At 37.0% G+C, this 20,136-nt stretch overlaps 1 protein-coding gene across 3 annotated transcripts in view; it reads left to right on the forward strand.

The window, feature by feature from the left end:
* Positions 1 to 970: 970 nt before the first annotated feature.
* Positions 971 to 20,136, forward strand: part of LOC106882606 (uncharacterized) — a 20,601-nt gene continuing 1,435 nt past the window's right edge. The window contains exons 1-4 of one of the 3 annotated variants that reach the window (XM_089350379.1): positions 971 to 1,116; positions 13,666 to 13,697; positions 14,923 to 15,010; positions 19,097 to 19,134. In XM_089350379.1, the coding sequence (XP_089206505.1) occupies positions 1,107 to 1,116; positions 13,666 to 13,697; positions 14,923 to 15,010; positions 19,097 to 19,134 (168 nt within the window). In that variant the 5' untranslated portion in view covers positions 971 to 1,106. Of the gene's footprint in view, positions 1,117 to 9,816; positions 10,195 to 13,665; positions 13,698 to 14,922; positions 15,011 to 19,096; positions 19,135 to 20,136 lie in introns of those variants that run through there. The other 2 variants (XM_014933344.3, XM_014933343.3) reach the window with 2 other exon arrangements.

Raw genomic sequence — 20,136 nt, forward strand, 5'->3', positions numbered from 1 at the left:
GGCATATGAAGGTGCGAATTTTGTACCCATCGCCGTGCTCTTTATCTGTCGGTATGGTTTGTTGTTAAATGAGAATGTGTTCTGTTCAAGTATTAATTGGGTGGCTTTGGTGATAAAGTCTGTTTTGAAACGTTTATCTATGAGTTCCCTATATTTCTCTACCCAGTATTTTATCGCTTCCAGACCAAGGGTGTGTGGTATGTTTGTTTATAAGTTCGTGACATCGAAGCTTGCAAGTATATACATGCATATATACATTCTTTGATGATAAAATATATTTAAAGTATAAAGCTTTGTATGAACTTTGTATTGTTACATACTGATTATCACACATTCTCTGATATTAAAATGAAAATGTTAAAAACAGTGTATGAAAATACACATATGGAATAATACATATACATATTCTTATACATATTCTTTGACAATCGAATAAAGTTGAAGAGGAACTGACCTGGCTTTTTCCTCTTGTGTATATTGAGGGAATGTTTTACTGTCTTAAGAGACAGTATGACTGGCTAGCTGGGGTGGGAGGGAAGAAGAGTTAAAAAGGATTTTTTAATTTTATTTTTGGTTGGTCTGTGACAGTCTGTCATGGTTCACTGGTTTTTGGGACTGGTTTTGTGCACATCTCTATGTGTGTGTGTATATATATATATATGTGTGTGTGTGTGTGTGTGTGTGTGTATGTGTATATGTGTTTGTTCGTGTGTGTGCGTGCGTGCGTTTGTTAGTGCGTGTGTATGTGTGTTTGTGTGTTTTTTGTGCCGGTGGGGATGTTAGGTGTGTGTACGTGAGAGTGTGCGTATATCTATTTTTCTGAGTATGTATGTGTTGTTTTAATTGTCCTTGTGGTGTGTGTGTGTGAGAAAGTCACAATGTATTGATTCAAGTAATCAATATTTGTGACAATATATTATCTTCAAGTAGTTATTCTACAAAACATGATATATATCGTGCTAAACAAGAGAACACTTTTAACTTTTAAATATTGATTTTGCATTGTTGAAACCTCACGTTGAATATTTAGTATTTATCAAAAATTTTCTTTCACCTGAGGACGTAGCAGAACTTCTACATTACTTTTTAAAAGATATTTTGCATTAATGCAGATACGTAAGTATTCTTTTATTCTTTTCAATCATTTGACTCTGGCCATGCTGGAACACTACCTTTAGTCGACCCCAGGACTTATTCTTTGTAAGCCTGGTACTTATTATATCGGTCTCCTTTGCCAAAACATACCAACATCGGTTGTCAAGGGATGGTAGGGAGAAAAACACAGATACACATACAAATATATACATATATATATATACCACAGGCTTCTTTCAGTTTCCGTCTACCAAATCCATTCACAAGGCTTTGGTCGAGCCGAGGCTATAGTAGAAGACAGTTACTCAAGGTTCCACGCAGTGGGACTCAACCCTGAATTATGTGGTTGGGAAGCAAGCTTCTTACCACACAGCCACGCCTGAGCCTATAGTTAAATAAATTTTCATTACACCATTTCTCTCGTCATTTGTAACTCTCTCTCTCTCTCTCTCTCTCTATATATATATATATATATATATATATATCCCTTCTCTAATTGCTAAATGTCCTTTAAATTTGAAATCTTAATTGTTGATATGACATGGTATGTCATAAGTGTCTGTATATTGTCTTTATTGTCATTTTGGTTATAAAATAAACAGATTAATCAACAGAATACAGATTCTGCAAGTTGATGAGTGCCTCATGTTCCTCTCCATTTTCTTATTGCTATATAAATTTAGGGTAAAAAAAAACTTTTACCCGCACCCACTTATTGCACTTGGTATAACACTAGTGTAACAATAATTGGGTACCCAGCAATAATTGGGTACCCAGCAATATATTGGATAGATATTGTCCCTTAGTGGGTTGGATCCTCAACCCCTAACTCACTTGGATTATATATATATATATACATATATATATACACATACATACATACATTCATACATACATACATGCACACACACACGCATACATAATACATACACATCGGTTCTGCGCCTTCTTTTTCTCATTATTATTATCTTTATTTCCGCCGAGGTCAACTTTGCCTTTCATCCTATCGCGATCGATAAAAATAATTACCAGCCGAGCACTGGGGTTCATGCAATCGACTTACCCACCTTCCCCAAAATTATTATCATTATTGCAGAATCGTTACCACGCCAGACAAAATACTTCATGCCATTCCTTCAGTTTTTACGTTCCCACACTGTTTTCGTCTATCAAATTTCACTTCAAGTCTTTAGTAAACCCAAGGCTATGCTTAATGGTCAGTGCAGTAGGATCGAACACAAAACTACGTATCTGTGAAGCGAATTTCTTAGCCATAGAACCACGTCATGCTTTATTATTTGACATCTGTTAAAAGTGGTGCCTGGATGAATCTTGTCCGAGAAATTGTGTCTCTTAATGCTAATTATATTAATAACTTAGTAGAATTATTCTGTTCAATTAACTTCAAAGTTCCAAATGAACGAATTCATTAGGATAATATTTCTGCTGTACAAAAGTGAATTTTTAATGTAATTACAGTTTTGTTATGTTCTTTAACCCCCGGTCAGCTCTGATTGTACGGACCGATTAACAAAAGTGTTGCGGCCATAAATTATACAGTTTTATCGCAAAGCATCTGGGATTACACCATCTAACTTGTCCCTCTTTCCTTCATTTTTTGCTTCCTTCTTCCCTTCTGTTTTCTTTCATTTTCTTTCTTTTCGTTTCTTTTTCTTTCTTCATTTGCAAAAGAAGGAAAACTTGGCTGATATTTCTAACAGATCAGACACTATGTAATGACTCGCACGTTGACTCTGAGACTCATACAAGAAAGATCATTTTACAAACAGGATCACTTTCCTTGTATTTTCCTTATTTTAATTGCAGAAGCAGCTCTTATAAACCTCCAATCTTTGTTAGTTTTACAAATCAGTCACGCTTGATATATGTATGTATGTATGTAACGACAAATTAAATCTTATGTTGTGCGGGTGTAATTTTGTACCAACCATACAATTTAAAATTTATATTGTATCTACCATCTTCAGAAAACGAGAAAAGTTGGAGGCATTCAGCGCTGCATGATTTTATCTAGAATAGCTTCTCCTTTTGTAGTTTAGTTTTCCTTTCCACTGAATGATGGCGCTTTACAATCGTTCTTTCCACGTACTGTGGCCCCCCCCCCAAAAAAAAGACATTGTTTTAATGAAACGGGTGTTCATTTTTGGAGTGGTGTATCATCTATATTTTCTTATGCTTCCCATCGTGCTTGTACTCCTGCGTGGTAACAATTCTGTCAGTTCACCGCCTTGAGGTCTTATATCGTGCAATTATAGTGAACATTGTTGCACCATCAGTCATATTTCTGCTTGCGATGACCAAGTTATATGCCAATCCTGATAAAGACTTTTTTTTTTCTTTCTGAAATGTGTATTGTACCTGACTTACATATTTTATTTCTTTAAAAAATCCCGAACCCTCTATTATATCGATGCTTCCCACAGTCGCTCCTTAACATTTAACATTTTCTATCCTCATATGAGCTCACAGTGCCCCAACAAAAGGTGAAAGACCACCCAGTAAAAACCACTGATCTAGGATTAATTGAAGGGCTAATACATGAAGATCTTTCTTCTATCTTAGTAAGTGATCTTTTATGACTTGAGTATAATTTTCTAATAGGTTGGATTGCTTGAATCGTTAGAACAAGACGCTGTGCGTCAGTTTCTTTCGGACCTTTACGTTCTCAGTTTGAATACCGTGGAGGTAAACTTTTTTTCGGAAGTCGATAAAAATAAGTAACAGTCACTTACTATGGTCTTTTTATCGGCTGTAGCCAGTAAAATTACAGATTTAATGTGCGGAATATATCCCCCACACCAAAGCTGTGATCTTATGGCAATGTTAGAAATCAACATACTCAAGCGAGTAAAGACAACTCATTTTTAAATATATTCACTTCTTTTCGTTTTTGGTTGCCTTTGGGAAAAACTTCAACTTCACCTAACCTTATTTCTGCTTTTCTATACATTTGAGGCATTGAGTTTATACAAAAAGAAATCGATATTTAAAACTACTGTGTTGAAAGCATCAAATAAATGCGATTTCTCATGTTATTCGCAAATTTTTGAACACTATATTTTTATTTTTTTAATTTCCTTTTCCATTACTATAGATTTTATTTATTCATTAACGCAAGCTTATTATATCTGGATATAGATTGTAAATTTCGTTTCAGAATAAAGATCAATCCAGTAGCTAAAATTACAATAGGAGGAACGCCTGTATAACTTCAAAAATCTATTGAGTCTGTTATACAATTAACAAACTCAATAGAGTTTTAAGATCTGAATCTACAATATCACATTTTAACTATAGAGGACATTTTAAGTCGTTCTCACTTGTTATATTATTAGTTTTTGAATTATAAATATAGCCTTTGCAAGCACACACACACATGTAGGTATGTATATTTAAAAATATAACAATATATTTACTATTTACTATTTATTATTTAAAACTGCAAAGTTCAGATTTATGTCGGAAAGAAACAAAAGGTTTAACAAACATGACTGTGCCGGAATCAACAATATAACTATTACAGTATTTCCATTTACAATATTGTATTTAACAAAGACGGTGAGCTGGCAGAAACGTTAGCACGCCGGGCGAAATGCTTAGCGGTATTTCGTCTGCCGTTACGTTCTGAATTCAAATTCCGCCGAGGTCGACTTTGCCTTTCATCCTTTCGGGGTCGATAAATTAAGTATCAGTTACGCACTGAGGTCAATGTAATCGACTTAATCCCTTCGTCTGTCCTTGTCTGTCCCCTCTATGTTTAGCCCCTTGTGGGCAATAAAGAAATAAGAAAGGTTAGCATGCCGGGCGAAATGCTCAGCGGTATATCTTCTGTCTTTACGTTCTGAGTTCAAATTCCGTCGAGGTCGACTTTGCCTTTCATCCTTTCGGGGTCGATTAAATAAGTACCAGTTACGCACTGGAGTCGATGTAATCGACTTAATCCCTGTGGGCAATAAAGAAATAAATATTGTATTTAACAACAACTAAAACAACACTAATAATAATGTTCCTAATATAGGTGAAAGCCAATTAATTTGGCCCAAGTATTTAACGAGTACTTTATTTGATCAGCTCCGAAAGGATAAAAGGCTAAGCTGAACTGGATGCGATTGAAATCAGAACGTAAAGAACCGAAAACAAAGTATTTTTTCCGGCGCTCTCCATGATTTATACCAAAGGACAGCTATTTTCAAGGGCAATGAGTCAGCTGACTGCAACAAACCCACTATTTGACTGATGTTTTATTTTATCAAATCTGGAGGGATGAAAAGCGAAGTGAACTTCAGTGGAATTTGAAGTCAGGACATAAAGATCCAGAACAGATATCACAAGGAATTTTCTCGATACTCTAACGATTCAGTCAATCCACAATAATGATTGTTGGCACTCCGTCGCTTACGACGTCGAGGGTTCCAGTTGGTCCGATCAACGGAACAGCCTGCTCGTGAAATTAACGTGCAAGTGGCTGAGCACTCCACAGACGTAATTCTCGGGGAGATTCAGCGTGACACAGAGTGTGACAAGGCTGGCCCTTTGAATTACAGTCACAACAGAAACAGGAAGAAAGAATGAGAGAAAGTTATGGTGAAAAAGTACAGCAGGGTTCGCCACCATCCCCTGCCGGAGCCTCGTACAGCTTTAGGTGTTTTCGCTCAATAAACACTCACAACGCCCGGTCTGGGAATCGAAATCGCGATCCTGTGACCACAAGTCCGCTGCCCTAACCACTAGGCCATTGCGCCTCCACCCACAATAATGATAATAATAATAATAATAATAATAATAATAATAATAATAATACTTTCTACAATAGGCACAAGGCCTGAAAGTTCGGAGGAGGGGTAAGTCAATTACATTAGCTTCGAAAGGATGAAAGGCAAAGTCGACCTCGGCGAAATTTGAACTCGGAACGTAAAGACGGGCGAAACGCTGCTGTAAAAGAACTCGCAATGTTGAGCCTCCCAATCAAGCCTTTTGCGATACTCAGCACCCCCTCATATATGTGTGTGTGTGTGTGTGTGTGTGTGTGTGTGTGTGTGTGCGTGCGTGCGTGCGTGTGTAATAAAACTCGGTTGGAATTATCAACTACCGGTTTTCATACATTCTATCAACTGAAATAGCAGACACTGAATTAGCGCATATGTGGTTGAGTATTCCGCAGACACATGTATCTTTAAATCAGCATGACACAGTATGACAGCGATAGTTTTGAAAAAGTATGTATGCATGTATGTATACATGTATATATACATGTAAACAAGGAATAGTTTAGCAGTGAAATTTCGGGTTGCCCACACTGATCAGACTGTATCTTGATGGCAAGCAATCCGAACCTTCTTAGTTACTACCAACTTTTTCCCAGTAATGGTTAACAAATAAGTACTAAAAATCATGTAGTAATTGTTTTGTTTTTTATATATATATGTATCTTGACATAAAACCAAACGTGTGTCCCTATTAAGTTTTAGGCATGTGAAATGTTGACATTCAATAGAAGACAATATAAAACAAAGTGAATAAGAAAATATGATACAATCAGGAAACCTTCTATTTCAATATATTTCTCATTCTTCGCAAATAATGTACTGATAACTTACACACGAAGTGTCAACAAGTGCTGACTTCGTAATCCGTTTCATTATATACCTTGTTTATAAATGTATTTTCTCAAATTGAAAAAAGAAAATGGTGGATAGTGAAAGCATTATCTCCTATTTGTATTTGGTATTTCTTAACAAAACATAAACCGTGCAAATTTACACGCATTCACGCACGCACGTACGCGCACACATACATACATACATAGAATGTGAGGGTTTAGTTCACTGATGATCAATAGGTACGCTGCGTAGGTTCCAAGCTCACAGGTGAGTCTGGTGCTAGGGATCCGTAGTAGGCTTCCGAGTCGGTTTCCTATATACCTACAAACACACACACACACACACACACACACACACACACACACAAACACACGTGAATATATATATATATATATATATATATATATATATATATATATATATATATATATATATACATATATGTATGAATTCTTTTATTCTTTTGCTTGTTTCAGTCATTTGACTGCGGCCATGCGGGAGCACCACCTTTAATCGAACAAATCGACCCCAGGACTTATTCTTTGTAAGACTAGTACTTAGTCTATCGGGCACTTTTGCCGAACCGCTAAGTTATGGGATGTAAACACACCACCATCGATTGTCAAGCAATGGTGGGGGTACAAGCACAAACGCACAGACATACACATACCCCCCCCCCCATATATATACACATATATATACGATAGGCTTGTCTCAGTTTCCATCTACCGAATCCACTCACAAGGCTTTGGTCGGCCCGAAGCTATAGTAGAAGACACTTGCCCAAAGTTCCACGCACTGGGACTGAACCCGGAACCATGTGGTTGGTAAGCAAGCTACTTACCACTCATCCACTCCTGTGATATATATATATATATATATATATATATATATATATATATATATATATATATATATATATATATATATATATATATATATATATATATATATATATATATATATATATATATATATATATATATATATATATATATATATATATATATATATATATATATATATATATATATATATATATATATATATATATATATATATATATATATATATATATATATATATATATATATATATATATATATATATATATATATATATATATATATATACATCATCTGCTCTCTCTTCCATTCTCTATTCATCGGGCAAACGGGACACCGCTTGGCTGACCGGTTCGTGGGACACCCCCGAGACATCCGACTCGGCAATGACACCCCGGTATCACGCCATTTCCGCTCTACGGTCACTCTTTGCAACACCTGTCCGTGTTCGGATTGTCCTTGCACAGGGGCCATCCGGACTACCGTTTTCGCCGTGTACAAGGATTAATCTTCTCTCTTCGCTCCTTTGCGCCATATGGGATCAACTCTCCTCCCTTCTTCATCTAGCCTCCTCTCTTTGCCTCTCTCCCTCTCACACCTACTTCCTCCCACCCAACTCGCCTCTCTTGTTCCTACTCCTACTTCTCTTCACTTCTACACTCTTTCTCTCTTCTCTCTTCTCTTCACTCCTACCCACCTTCTCCTTCTCCCTTCATCGTCAACCCTCCCTCGTAAACCCACCCCACTACACCATACCACACAACACATCACATGACAACACACCACCACGCACACACCAGCACTGACCAATTCTCAGCCCCACATTTTCACACCTACACATGCACGCATGCACACGTCAAGATCACCAGCCCTCTTCCATACGCACATACGAACTCTCTTATACACACGCACGCACGCCTTCGTTTTGGGATCACCACTACTTTATTATCTCCCCTTCTTCCTAGCTCTCCTGTGTGACCCTTCTGTCCGGCATTCACCATGATAGATCGTTAGCCACTACACACTCCTTTTTTTCTGTCCTTGTTTTTTTCTGTTGAAGAGCCAAGGCTCGAAATGTTAAAGACGTTTTCACTTCCCGAGTGTTATACTAATACATCTGTTTGTTGCCTACACCACCTGTCTTCGTTTTTTTTTGTGAATTCTCCCTATATATATATATATATATATATATATATATATATATATATATATATATATATATATATATATATATATAGTCAATTCAATTAAACAACCAATTTAAATTTTTTTAAATTAAGAAAACGAACATGAGGATGTGCATAAGAACTGTATTAGCTTGACACTCACACGGACCATGCTCGTCCTTTCGACTGTTTTGGAGTACCTGGTTCATGGATTTCTTTACTCTACCCTTAGATTACGTTACCTTTTAATTCATTCGGGGTACGTCGTTTCTGCACCTCTGATTTGATATATATATATATATATATATATATATATATATATATATATATATATATATATATATATATATATATATATATATATATTAATACAAATGATATATGAGCATATGCATGTATACATACATATATATACATACCTACATCTACATGTATATATAGATGCATATCCGGGTACAGGATGTCAGAAAAATGAGCGGGAACACAAAGCACAAAAACGGACTTTGTTTACAGACAACAGAACGAACACATAGGAAAACAGACGAGCCACTTATGGAATTTTTCCTTCATCAGCTGCTTCTATTCTAAATTAGGCGTTTCGAAGATGAGGCAGAACACACTCTTAGAATAGCTCTTCCTGAGTAGTGGATTAACCCACTAAACAGAGGATTCTAAGGTAGCAAACACAAATATATATATATGAACAGTATACGAGATGTGAATCATTAAATAATACATTCTCTCTGATGACGGACGCTGCGTCTAACATTTCGATAAGAATATCCTTCAAATCTATGGATTACTGTACCCCTGAAACGGCCGTAGAAGCACCACTACCTATTCATTTAAACTTGGCTAGCTATGTCTAATCATTGGAAACTTCAACCTCCATGTTTAAAACTTTTTTTATTCACTTTTTCTTAAGGATTTATACTTTTAAGATGTTAATATATATTTTCATACATTCATGTTTTGACACATCAATATTTTTATACTTCAATATAGGTTTTCTACCCATATATGTATACAGGATTACCTTGATTTTCATACAACTCTGGTCACGAATATCGTGCTTTATGTATATATCTATATATTGATATAGATATATATAAAACGGGATTTATTCGTGATTAGAATAAATGAATAGGAGAAAGACAGGAGATAAGGCACGATTTATTCGTGATCAGAGTCGTTCGAAAACTACGTTCTAGCTCTTTCTGTATATCTAGCCTCCCGACATGACTTGAAAATTCAGTGGCTCTCGTGAGAATTAATTCATTCATTGTGAAGCGATCGGAGTACAGTTTCTAAATTTTAGATACAAACACCGGATGACACTATAATTTTCCTACTTAAGGAATTTTCACTGGAACTAAATTCATCTCTTCGCCAATCTACTCCACAGCCGATCAGACAACCAGGTGTAAAATTTGTAGTGCCATTACGTTACCTTTTAATTCATTCGCGGTACGTCGTTTCTGCACCTCTGATTTGATATATATATATATATATATATATATATATATATGTATAATACAAATGATATATGAGCATATTCATGTATACATACATATATATACATACCTACATCTACATGTATATATAGATGCATATCCGGGTACAGGATGTCAGAAAAATGAGCGGGAACACAAAGCACAAAAACACACACACATATATATATTTATATATATAAGTATAATTATAAAACTATAATATTAATGAAGACCGCTGAATTGACGACGCCTGTACGCTAGAAATAGACGCCAAATGGACTACAAACCAATTAAGTTATTACTCCGGTACCACAAGGCTGTATCCAAAGAAAATGGATAGAAAGGATTTTAAAATATTGTGGACAACGCTATATCTTAAGATTTCATGGCTGCGATATTAAAAACGCTTTCCAATCTTCAATAGGGTCAACCAATCTTAAATATATGAGCAATACATATACATACCATAGATATACAGTCGTACAAATAAAGGGAAAAACTACAGATTTTGCTTCATATAAAGAACTTCACCTGTTAACAAAAACAAAAAGAAACCAACCTGCTGGGTGTTAACAACTGTGTGGAAAACGAATATGACAAAAAAAATTTGCGCAAACGAACCCGGTGGGTGGAGAGAAGACTTTCGGAAAATTGACAAGATCCGATTGTTTCCGTCATAACTTTCGGGAAAATGGATATATACTGATCTTTTTTTTTTATACGGAATCCCAAGTTTTTGGTTATGGTTGATCCGATTATGAAAAAAAAAATTTTTTTTTTAATGGCATTTTCAAAAATAGCATTTTCAAAACGTCAATTACCCCCACCCCACCCCACTCTTCATTTTTCACTTTTTCCGGATTTTTTTTTTTTTTTTTTTTTTTTTGCGAAACACGTAGAAAAAAATACGATGATTTCGATTCTGAAAACAATTTGTTTGTAAAATTTCAATTTTTCAACAAATATATATATATGTACATATATATATATCAAAAACACAATAACAAAAAAACAAAAAAACAACAAGGTGAGGACGTGATATGGATAGTATTATTGGACGCTCAGGAAAGGAAAGAGAGAGTGTATGACGTTTCGGGCGTAGCCCTTCGTCGGAAAGATGGAAAGTTCGGAGAATGGAAGAACGGAGAAAGAGGAAAATGGTACCGATGCCCACGAGGTTACATGATGAAAAGACCGGAAGAGGAGGTGGTGGGGGAAAAGTTCTTTCTAAGATGGGAGAGTGAAAAAGGGAGATGAATATCGGTGCGCGTGCGTAGGTCTGCGAGTGTGTGTGTGATAACAGAACGTGTGTGTGCGTATGTAGGTGTGTGTGTGTGTGTGTGTGCATGGTTTGGTGGTTTATCTGTTAGTGTGTTTGTGTGTGTGTGTGTGTGTGTATGACGTAGTGGAAGAAATTAGTAGCAGGACTGGTTAGTGGACGCTGTAGACAGTGTAGGTAGAAGGTCAACAGGTGGTTGTTTGGGTGTGTGTGTGTTCGTGTTTGTGTGGGGTTGTCGGTGTTAGGTACGTGTACGTGTGTGTGTGTATTTTGTATGTGCGCGTGTGTGTATGTGTATGTTTTCTGTGCGTGCGTGTGTGTTTGTGTGTATGTGTATGTTGTGTGTATGTGCGTTGCTGTGTACGTGTGTGTGCGTGCGTTTGCTATTGTATATGCGTGTGTTGTTTATGCCCATGTGTGTATGATTGTATGCGTGTCTGTGTGAGTGTGTAGTGTTGGTGAGAAGTGTGTGTGTATGTGGGTGTGTGCGTGTGTGTGTATATGTGTGGATGTGCGTGTGTGTGTGGGATTGTGAGTGTTAGGTACGGGTGTGTGTGTGTGTGTATGTATGTCTGTATGTGTTTCCGTGTGCGCGTGTGTGTATATTTTTTGTGCGTGCGTGTATGTGTATATTGTGTATGTTTTCGTGCGTGCGTATGTGTTATGTATATGAGTGAGTATTGTGTATGTGAGAGGTGTGTGTGCATGTGTGTATATGTGTATGTGTGCCTGTGTGTATATGTGTATGTGTGTCGTGTATGTGTGTATGTGTGTGTGTGTGTGGTTTTATGTATGTGAGGGGTGTGTATGTGTATGTTTATGTGTGTGCGTGCGTATGTGTGCCAGGTATGTGTGTTATTTTGTGTGTGCACTCCTGTGTGTATGTGTGTGCATGTGTATGCGGCTGTGTATGTAGGCGTGCGCGTATATATGGGTGTGTGTGTGTATATATGTGCGTTCGGCTATGTGTGTGTGAGGGCGCGTATGTATGTTTGTCATGTATGTGGGCGGTATATATGTAAGGTGTGTGGGTATTTGTGCGTGTAGGTAGTGGTGAGATAAAAAGTAGAAAAAAGTAAGTCTAATAACAAGAGAATAATGGATATAATGTAAGGGGGACGGGGGGGGGGGTTTAAAAAAAAAAAAAAAAAAAAAAAAAAAAATTATGTAAAGTGTTGCAGGGACGTAAAGGGGAGAGTCATAAGGAAGAGAAGGCTGTGTTGAGTCCGAAGGGGAAAGAAGAATTGAGGTTGAAAATGTAGCGTTGCTCCAAGTGGAGTCGCGAGGGAGTGGACCCATGGTGCAGGGCGAGGCCAAAAACGGAGATGTTAGAGGGAGAGTGGTTGGGCAGTTGGAAGTGACGGCCGACAGGGGAGTCCGAACCTAGCCGAACGTCCCTTAGGTGTTCGGTGAAACGGTCGGCCAGCCGGCGGCCCGTCTGCCCCACGTAGAGTTGGTTGCATAGGGTACATTTGATGCAGTAAATAAGGTTGGAGGAGGTGCAGGTGAAACTGTGTGGAATGTGAAGTGTTTGTAGGTTCGATCCGGTGACAGAGGTAGTGTTGGTGATGAAGGGGCAGGTGTGACAGCGGGATCTGGAGCACGGGAAGGAGCCGGGTGGGGGTGGGGAGGAAGAGGAGAAGGTACTGCGGACCAGTAGATCGCGTAGGTTGCGGGCGCGTTTGAAAGCGGATAGGGGTGGGTTGGGGAAAATGGGGTGGGTAGTGGGATCGAGCTATATATATATATATATATATATATACTCCAACCTCCCTCCCCTCCCAATACTACGGCCTTGGCCTTCAAGCAGGCTATCCACATGCTAGAAATCACAGCTAAATCTCAGAAAACTGCGATAACATAATGAACACCTACTAGACTTTTTTTTTTTCGTTTTAGTGACCGGGCGCTACCGTGGTCCTTTTACTGTTTCATTTTAACGCATCCAGAAACAGACAGAACAACCATTCATTTTCACTTTTAAACTGCGGGGTGGGGGGAATTTTGAGTCGGAGTTTTTCATAAAAAATTTTGAAATTAAAATTTGAATTTGTATTTATTTTTTCCATATTCTTAAACTCTATATTAAAAAAAAAAAATTCGAAAAAAGTTAAAAAAAGAACAAACTATTTTAATTTCATGTGAATTACTGTCATATTACTGCAGGAAATTACTCTGAAAGAAATCTTTGCAGAAAGGTGAGTAGATTGATTACATATTTCTTTCATTATGTTATCGCAGTTTTGTGAGATTTGGCTGTTATTTCTAGCATGTGGATAACCTACTTGAAGACTAAGGCCGGAAAATTGAAATTTTAAAAATTGTTTGTCAGAATCGGATCCCCCATAACCAAAAGACGTGGGATTCCGTTTAAAAAAAAAATCAGTATATATCCGTTTTCTCGAAAGTTATGACGGAAAAATCGGATCTTGTGAAAGGTTCGTTTGCGCAAATTTTTTTTGTTTGTCGTATTCATCAGAGAACACCTTGAAAAGTGGAGAAAACTTGAAACACCTGTTTTATATGAATGTCTTAAAAAGACTTTTGATAAGATTGTGCATGAAATAAATGGTTTTAACAGTGCAGGTACTCTGTAAGGATAGTGGGTTGGGGTTTGGGATTTATAAGTGTAGTATATTGATCATGTGGAGGCGCAATGGCCCAGTGGTTAGGGCAGCGGACTCGCGGTCATAGGATCGCGGTTTCGATTCCCAAACCGGGCGTTGTGAGTGTTTATTAAGCGAAAACACCAAAAGCTCCACGAGGCTCCGACAGGGGATGGTGGCGAACCCTGCTGTACTCTTCCACCACAACTTTCTCTCACTCTTACTTCCTATTTCTGTTATGTCTGTAATTCAAAGGGTCAGCCTTATCACACTGTGTCACGCTGAATATCCCCGAGAACTACGGTAAGGGTACACGTGTCTGTGGAGTGCTCAGCCACTTGCACGTTAATTTCACGAGCAAGCTGTTCCGTTGATCGGATCAACTGGAACCCTCGACGTCGTAAGCGACGGAGTGCCAACAACAACAATATTGATCATGAAAAAAAAGCAAAGTATGGTCATCTGATGGTGTAGTTAGTCGATCAGATATTTAACCAGTTGACTAAAAATAAAGAAGTGATATTGAACCAATGTTTGTGTTATTATTGATGTAATGACCTTCCCAATGCATAACAAAATATAGTGTTGTTCTTGTTGTTCTTGTTGTTAAAATACAGATCAACATACTTATATTTAGAGTTGTTCCAGCCATGACCATCCTGTCGTTTATGGCTGTAAAACTGCATTATTGTCTCTACCTTCCTTTTTAAAGATAATTGGAAGTAATTTGAGGAAGATTTGACAGTTATCTTTAGTTAGATTATTAAAAAATAATAAAAATTCTTAATTTTAAAAGTTTTCTCATTACTTTTTTTAGATGACAAGGATATCAACTAAGGTATTTGCAGTTTTTGGTATAATTGTAGCAATATTTTTGTTTCAATATGCAACATCAGTATTTCAAAGTAAGTTATTTTATATTCTTTAATTTACTTTATAATTTTACATTCAATTTTTAATTTTATTTCATCTCGGCATGGCTATGTGATAAGAAGTGTACATTCCAACCTCATGGTTCTGTGTTCACTCCCAGTGTGTGGCACCTTGGGCAAGTATCTTCTATTATAGCCTCGACCTGACCAAAACTTTGTGAGTGGATTTGGTTGACGGAAACTGAAAGAAGCCTATTTTGTGTGTGTGTTTGTGTGTGTGTGTGTGTGTGTGTGTATGTGGTATGTGTGTGTGTGGTATGTGTGTGCGTGCATGTGTGTGTTTTTGTGTTTGTGTTGTCCACCACTGTTTGACAACTGGTGTTAATGCTTACATCCCCATAACTCAGCAATTTTGCAAAAGAAACCAATAGAATAGGTACCAGAAATTTACTGGGGTTGATTTGTTTGACTAAACCCTTCAAGGTGGTGCTCCAGCATGGCAGAAGTTCAATAACTGAAGCCAGAAAAAGGATAAAAGAAACCCAAATATTTCAATGTGTCATTGCTTGTTTCTCTGATAACCTGTAGCCTAGAATTAGAAAGAGAAATGAAATCATTTCGTTGGAGTTACAAACTCAATGTTCTGGATCATAATGCCTTTGAAAAAGCTTATGCCCCAAAATATAAACCAAGACTGAAATAAAATCTACAGTCAATAGGATTCAGTCCACATGCAGGATTCTAAGGGTTTTAATGCCAGGAAATAAAATCAGGCCGAAAGGAATATCATTCTTTTATTCTTTTTCTTTTATTTGTTTCACTAATTTGACTGCAGCCATGCTGGAGCACTGCCTTTAGTCAAAAAATTCGACCTCAGGACTTATTCTTTGTAAGCCTAGTACTTATGCTATCGGTCTCTTTTGCTGACCTACTAAGTTATGGAGATGTAAACACCCCAAAATCGGTTGTCAAGCAATGGTGGAAAAACACAGACACACAAACATATATATACAGGGGTTGGACAAAATAATGGAAACACCTAGCATCATAGCATCATAATTTTGAAATATCTATAAAACCATCAAAAGCTTGTTTATTTTTATGTTTTTTGATTTTATATTAATGTTGCTTAATATGTTTTGCAAAAATTGATGATTCTTTTCAGATATCATCAGAAAAATGTAATTAAAATTCATTAAAATGACACATCTATCGGACTTTCAAAGAGGTCAAATTGTTGGTGCTTGTATGGCAGGTGCTAGCATAAGGAAAACAGTGGAAATGTTTGGTGTATCAAGAAGTACTGTCTCGAAAGTAATGACAACCTTTGAGAAAAAAGTGAAAAACCTCCTTGTCAAAACAAAACTCTGGAAGAAAATCAAAACTTTCAGACTCTTATGCAAATTGTTAAAAAAGATCACAAAAGTACAGCTCCCAAAATTGCTGTAGAGCTTAACAACCACCTCGAGAACCCATTTTCCACAAAAACTGTTCACCAGGAGCTGCACAAAGCCAAATTTCATGGGAGGGCTGCAATCAGAAAACCACTACTTTCAAAAACAAAGTTGCACAGCATTTAGAGTGGAGTAAAAACCTACATAATTGGTCCCTAGAGCAGTGGAAGAATGTTATTTTCTCGGACGAGTCATCCTTTATCTTCTTTCCGACCACTGGCCAAGTATACATGTGGAGAAAGCCAAAACAAGCATTTGACCCAAACTGCTTTCTTCCAACTGTTAAACATGGAGAAGAATCTGTGATGATCTGGGGGGGGGGGGGGTATGTCTTGGAAATCTGCGAGCCCAATGGTTTGCTTGCATGGCAGAATTAATAGTCAAGACTATTTAAGCATTTTATCTGATCAAATTCATCCTATGGTTGCGGAACTGTTTCCCGAGGGAAACACAATCTTTCAGGGTGATAATGCACCAATTCACAAAGATAAAGTTGTTACTGAATGGCACAAGGAACATTCTAGTGAAGTTGAACATCTTATCTGGCCACCACAGTCCCCAGATTTCAGTATTATTGAACATTTATGGTGCATTTTAGAAAAATGAATAAGGAGTCGATATCATCCACCATCATCACTACAAGAACTAGACACTGTTTTAATTGAAGAATGGACAAAAATTCCTTTGGAAACGATTCAAACTTTGTACAAGGCCATACCTCAAAGAATTCAAGCTGTGATTACAGGTGGTCCTATTCCATACTGATATAAATTTGTTTGAAATTTTTTGGTGTTTCTATCATTTTGTCCAACCCCTATATATATATATATATATATATATATATATATATATATATATATATATATATATATATATATATATATATATATATATATATATATATATAGAGAGAGAGAGAGAGAGAGAGAGAGAGAGAGATAGATAGATGTGCCACTCATATATGTGTGTGTGTGTGTGTGTGTGTGTGCCAAGGTGCCACTCAGTGGAACTGAACCAAGATCCATGTGGTTGGGAAGCAAGCTTCTTATTACACAGCCACACCTGTGCCTATGTATATTTTCTTATGATCCTTGGAAAATTTCTAATGCGACAATAAATTATATGAGATTTGTCTCAGGAAACTACTTGAATAGTACTTAAAACACAGGAAAAATTACATAAGCTCAAAGGTTGATGCAATCTTCAGAGAAATCCAAGAAAATCCAAGAAAAATGTAACAGATTATTGGGTGTAAGCTGAATATGCACAAATTTAGAAAGATGTATATTAAACTGGTTATCTCTGACAAATATGTTTGAAGGAAACATGTATAAATATTATTGGTATATCTACTTCAAAACTATTACCTGCAGAACTTTGATATGATGCAGTTACAAGCCTTGTGGAGTTGTTACCAATAGGAGGCAATATGGTTATGTAATTTATGTAGTTTTTAGACATTCTTTAGCAGGTCATCATCATCACCATCGTTATTTAACGTCTGTTGTCCATGCTGGCATGGGTTGGACGGTTTGACCAGGGCTGGCCAGCTGGAGAGCTGCTCCAGGTTCCTGTCTGATTTGGCTTGGTTTTTATGGCTTAATGCCATCCCTAACACCAACCACTTTACAGAGTGTGCTTGGGTGTTTATATGTGGTATATTTTATGTATATTTTATATGGCACTGAGATGGCTGCTTTCTGTGTGACACTGGCACAAGTAATTTTTGCATGACACCAGCACGGGTACATCTTGTGCGGCGCCAGTATTCAGTAATATATGTTATATCACCAACAATGGTGCTAAGGTTGGAAAATTTCTGGAAGTTTTCAGAAAGTAACAAATTTGAAGACAGAGACTATCACTACCCACGAGTATATACAGACACCATATACAGGAGTTGCGCAATGATGCTGTCGAGTGGAAGGCCCCAAAATGGCACACATTCTCTCTTGATGACCCTATGAACTTGCTAGCATTCATTAGCACTTGTATCTACTAGTTGTTTGTAGATAATGCTGGTAACACCTGTATCTGCAAGTTGTTTGCAAAAGAAAAAAGTGTGTGTGTGTGTGTGTGTGTGTGTGTGTGTGCATGCATGTGTGTGTGTGTGTGCATGCATGTGTGTGTGTGTATGTGATAATGTCTCCTTATCTAACCTTATCTAACCATCATGTAATGATTGTAAATGAGCAATCTTTCTGTTATATCGCAATACTACACAGTGGTTGTGTGAGCATCTCATCCTCGTCGCCACTGTTATATCGCACGTGTGGATGATCTCTACTCAACTCTCACTTCCGACGACTCGACTCTACCGAACTCGAAGTCTAGTCTACCATTGACTCCGTCTCACTCTTACGCTCTGCTCGATGCTTTTCGTCTAGCTATTTATACGTATTGGACTAGCATACTTATCGCCTGAGGGAGTCCACACAACACTTTCATGGTAAACATATCTAGTCATGGGAAAATATTATCTTACTTGGAAACAAGGAAAGGTGACAGGAAAGACATCTAACTCTAGAAAATCTGTCTCAACAAATTTTGATTTTACCAATGCAAACATACAAAAGGAAACTTCAAAGATGGTGACGATGGTGATGGTGATAGTGATGATAAATATCACACGTTTTATTAATTAATTATTTATATATCATTTCAGGCACTCTGTTCTCAAGCCCAAGTTCGATACAACCCAGGGTAAGAACTTCATGAATTCCTTTTCAACATATCTAAGCAAGAAAAAGTATAAACACTTAAGATTATAGAAAATGTGAATATTATTGCATCGTTCCAAGTTTTCTCGATATAAATATTAGTCTCAAATTTTGGCAGAAGGTCAGTAATTTTGGGTGTGAGAGTAAGTCAATTACACTAACTCCAGTGCTCAACTGGTTCTTATTTTATAGACCCTGAAAGGACGAAGGGCAAAGTCAACCTCGATGGAATTTGAACTCAGGATATAAAAATGAATGAAAAGCTGCCAAATGTTTTGTTCAACAGGCCAATGATTCTGCTAGCTCGCTGCCTTTTCTTGATATAAATATCAACTTTAAAGAATCTTTAGTATTACTTCCACTTGTTAACATCTTTTAAATGGGTAACATATAACAGCTGAATGGGTCAACTTTGCCTTACATCCTTTCGGGGTCGACAAATTAAGTAACAGTGAAACACTGAAGTCGATGTAATCAACAAATTCCCTTTCCCAAAATGGCTGCCCTCGTGGAAAAATTTGTAGTAGTAGTAGTAGTAGTAGTAGTAGTAGTAGTAGTAGTAGTAGTAGTAGTAGTAGTAGTAGTTTTTGTTGTTGTTGTTATCATCATAAATCTATTACATGCTACTTTAGCTAGCAGGGATATTATCTTGAAGTCTGGTGAGAACAGGTAACCTCAAATCTCAAGACTCTTTCTTAGGCTTTTTGCAGAATATACTACAGCACTTCTTTCTGTCTCAGTTCCAATATTCTTCAGCCTCTCAGGTGACTGCCAGATGTTGTGTACCGATTTTACAGTAATGACAAATCTTGGATTTCATGTAATAAATTTTGATAAAGGCCATGTATATTTGTCATGTAGATTTTCAATTTTCATTTAGTCCAAAGGATTCACTCTGTTTCCTTTTTAATGCAGAGGTAGTCATATTTTTAAATATATATTTTGTGATTTTCAATGTTAGGAACATAACACTAAAATATAGATA

The sequence above is a fragment of the Octopus bimaculoides genome, chromosome 4 (genome assembly GCF_046866305.1).
Source record: "Octopus bimaculoides isolate indiv1 chromosome 4, ASM4686630v1, whole genome shotgun sequence".
NCBI lineage: Eukaryota > Metazoa > Mollusca > Cephalopoda > Octopoda > Octopodidae > Octopus > Octopus bimaculoides.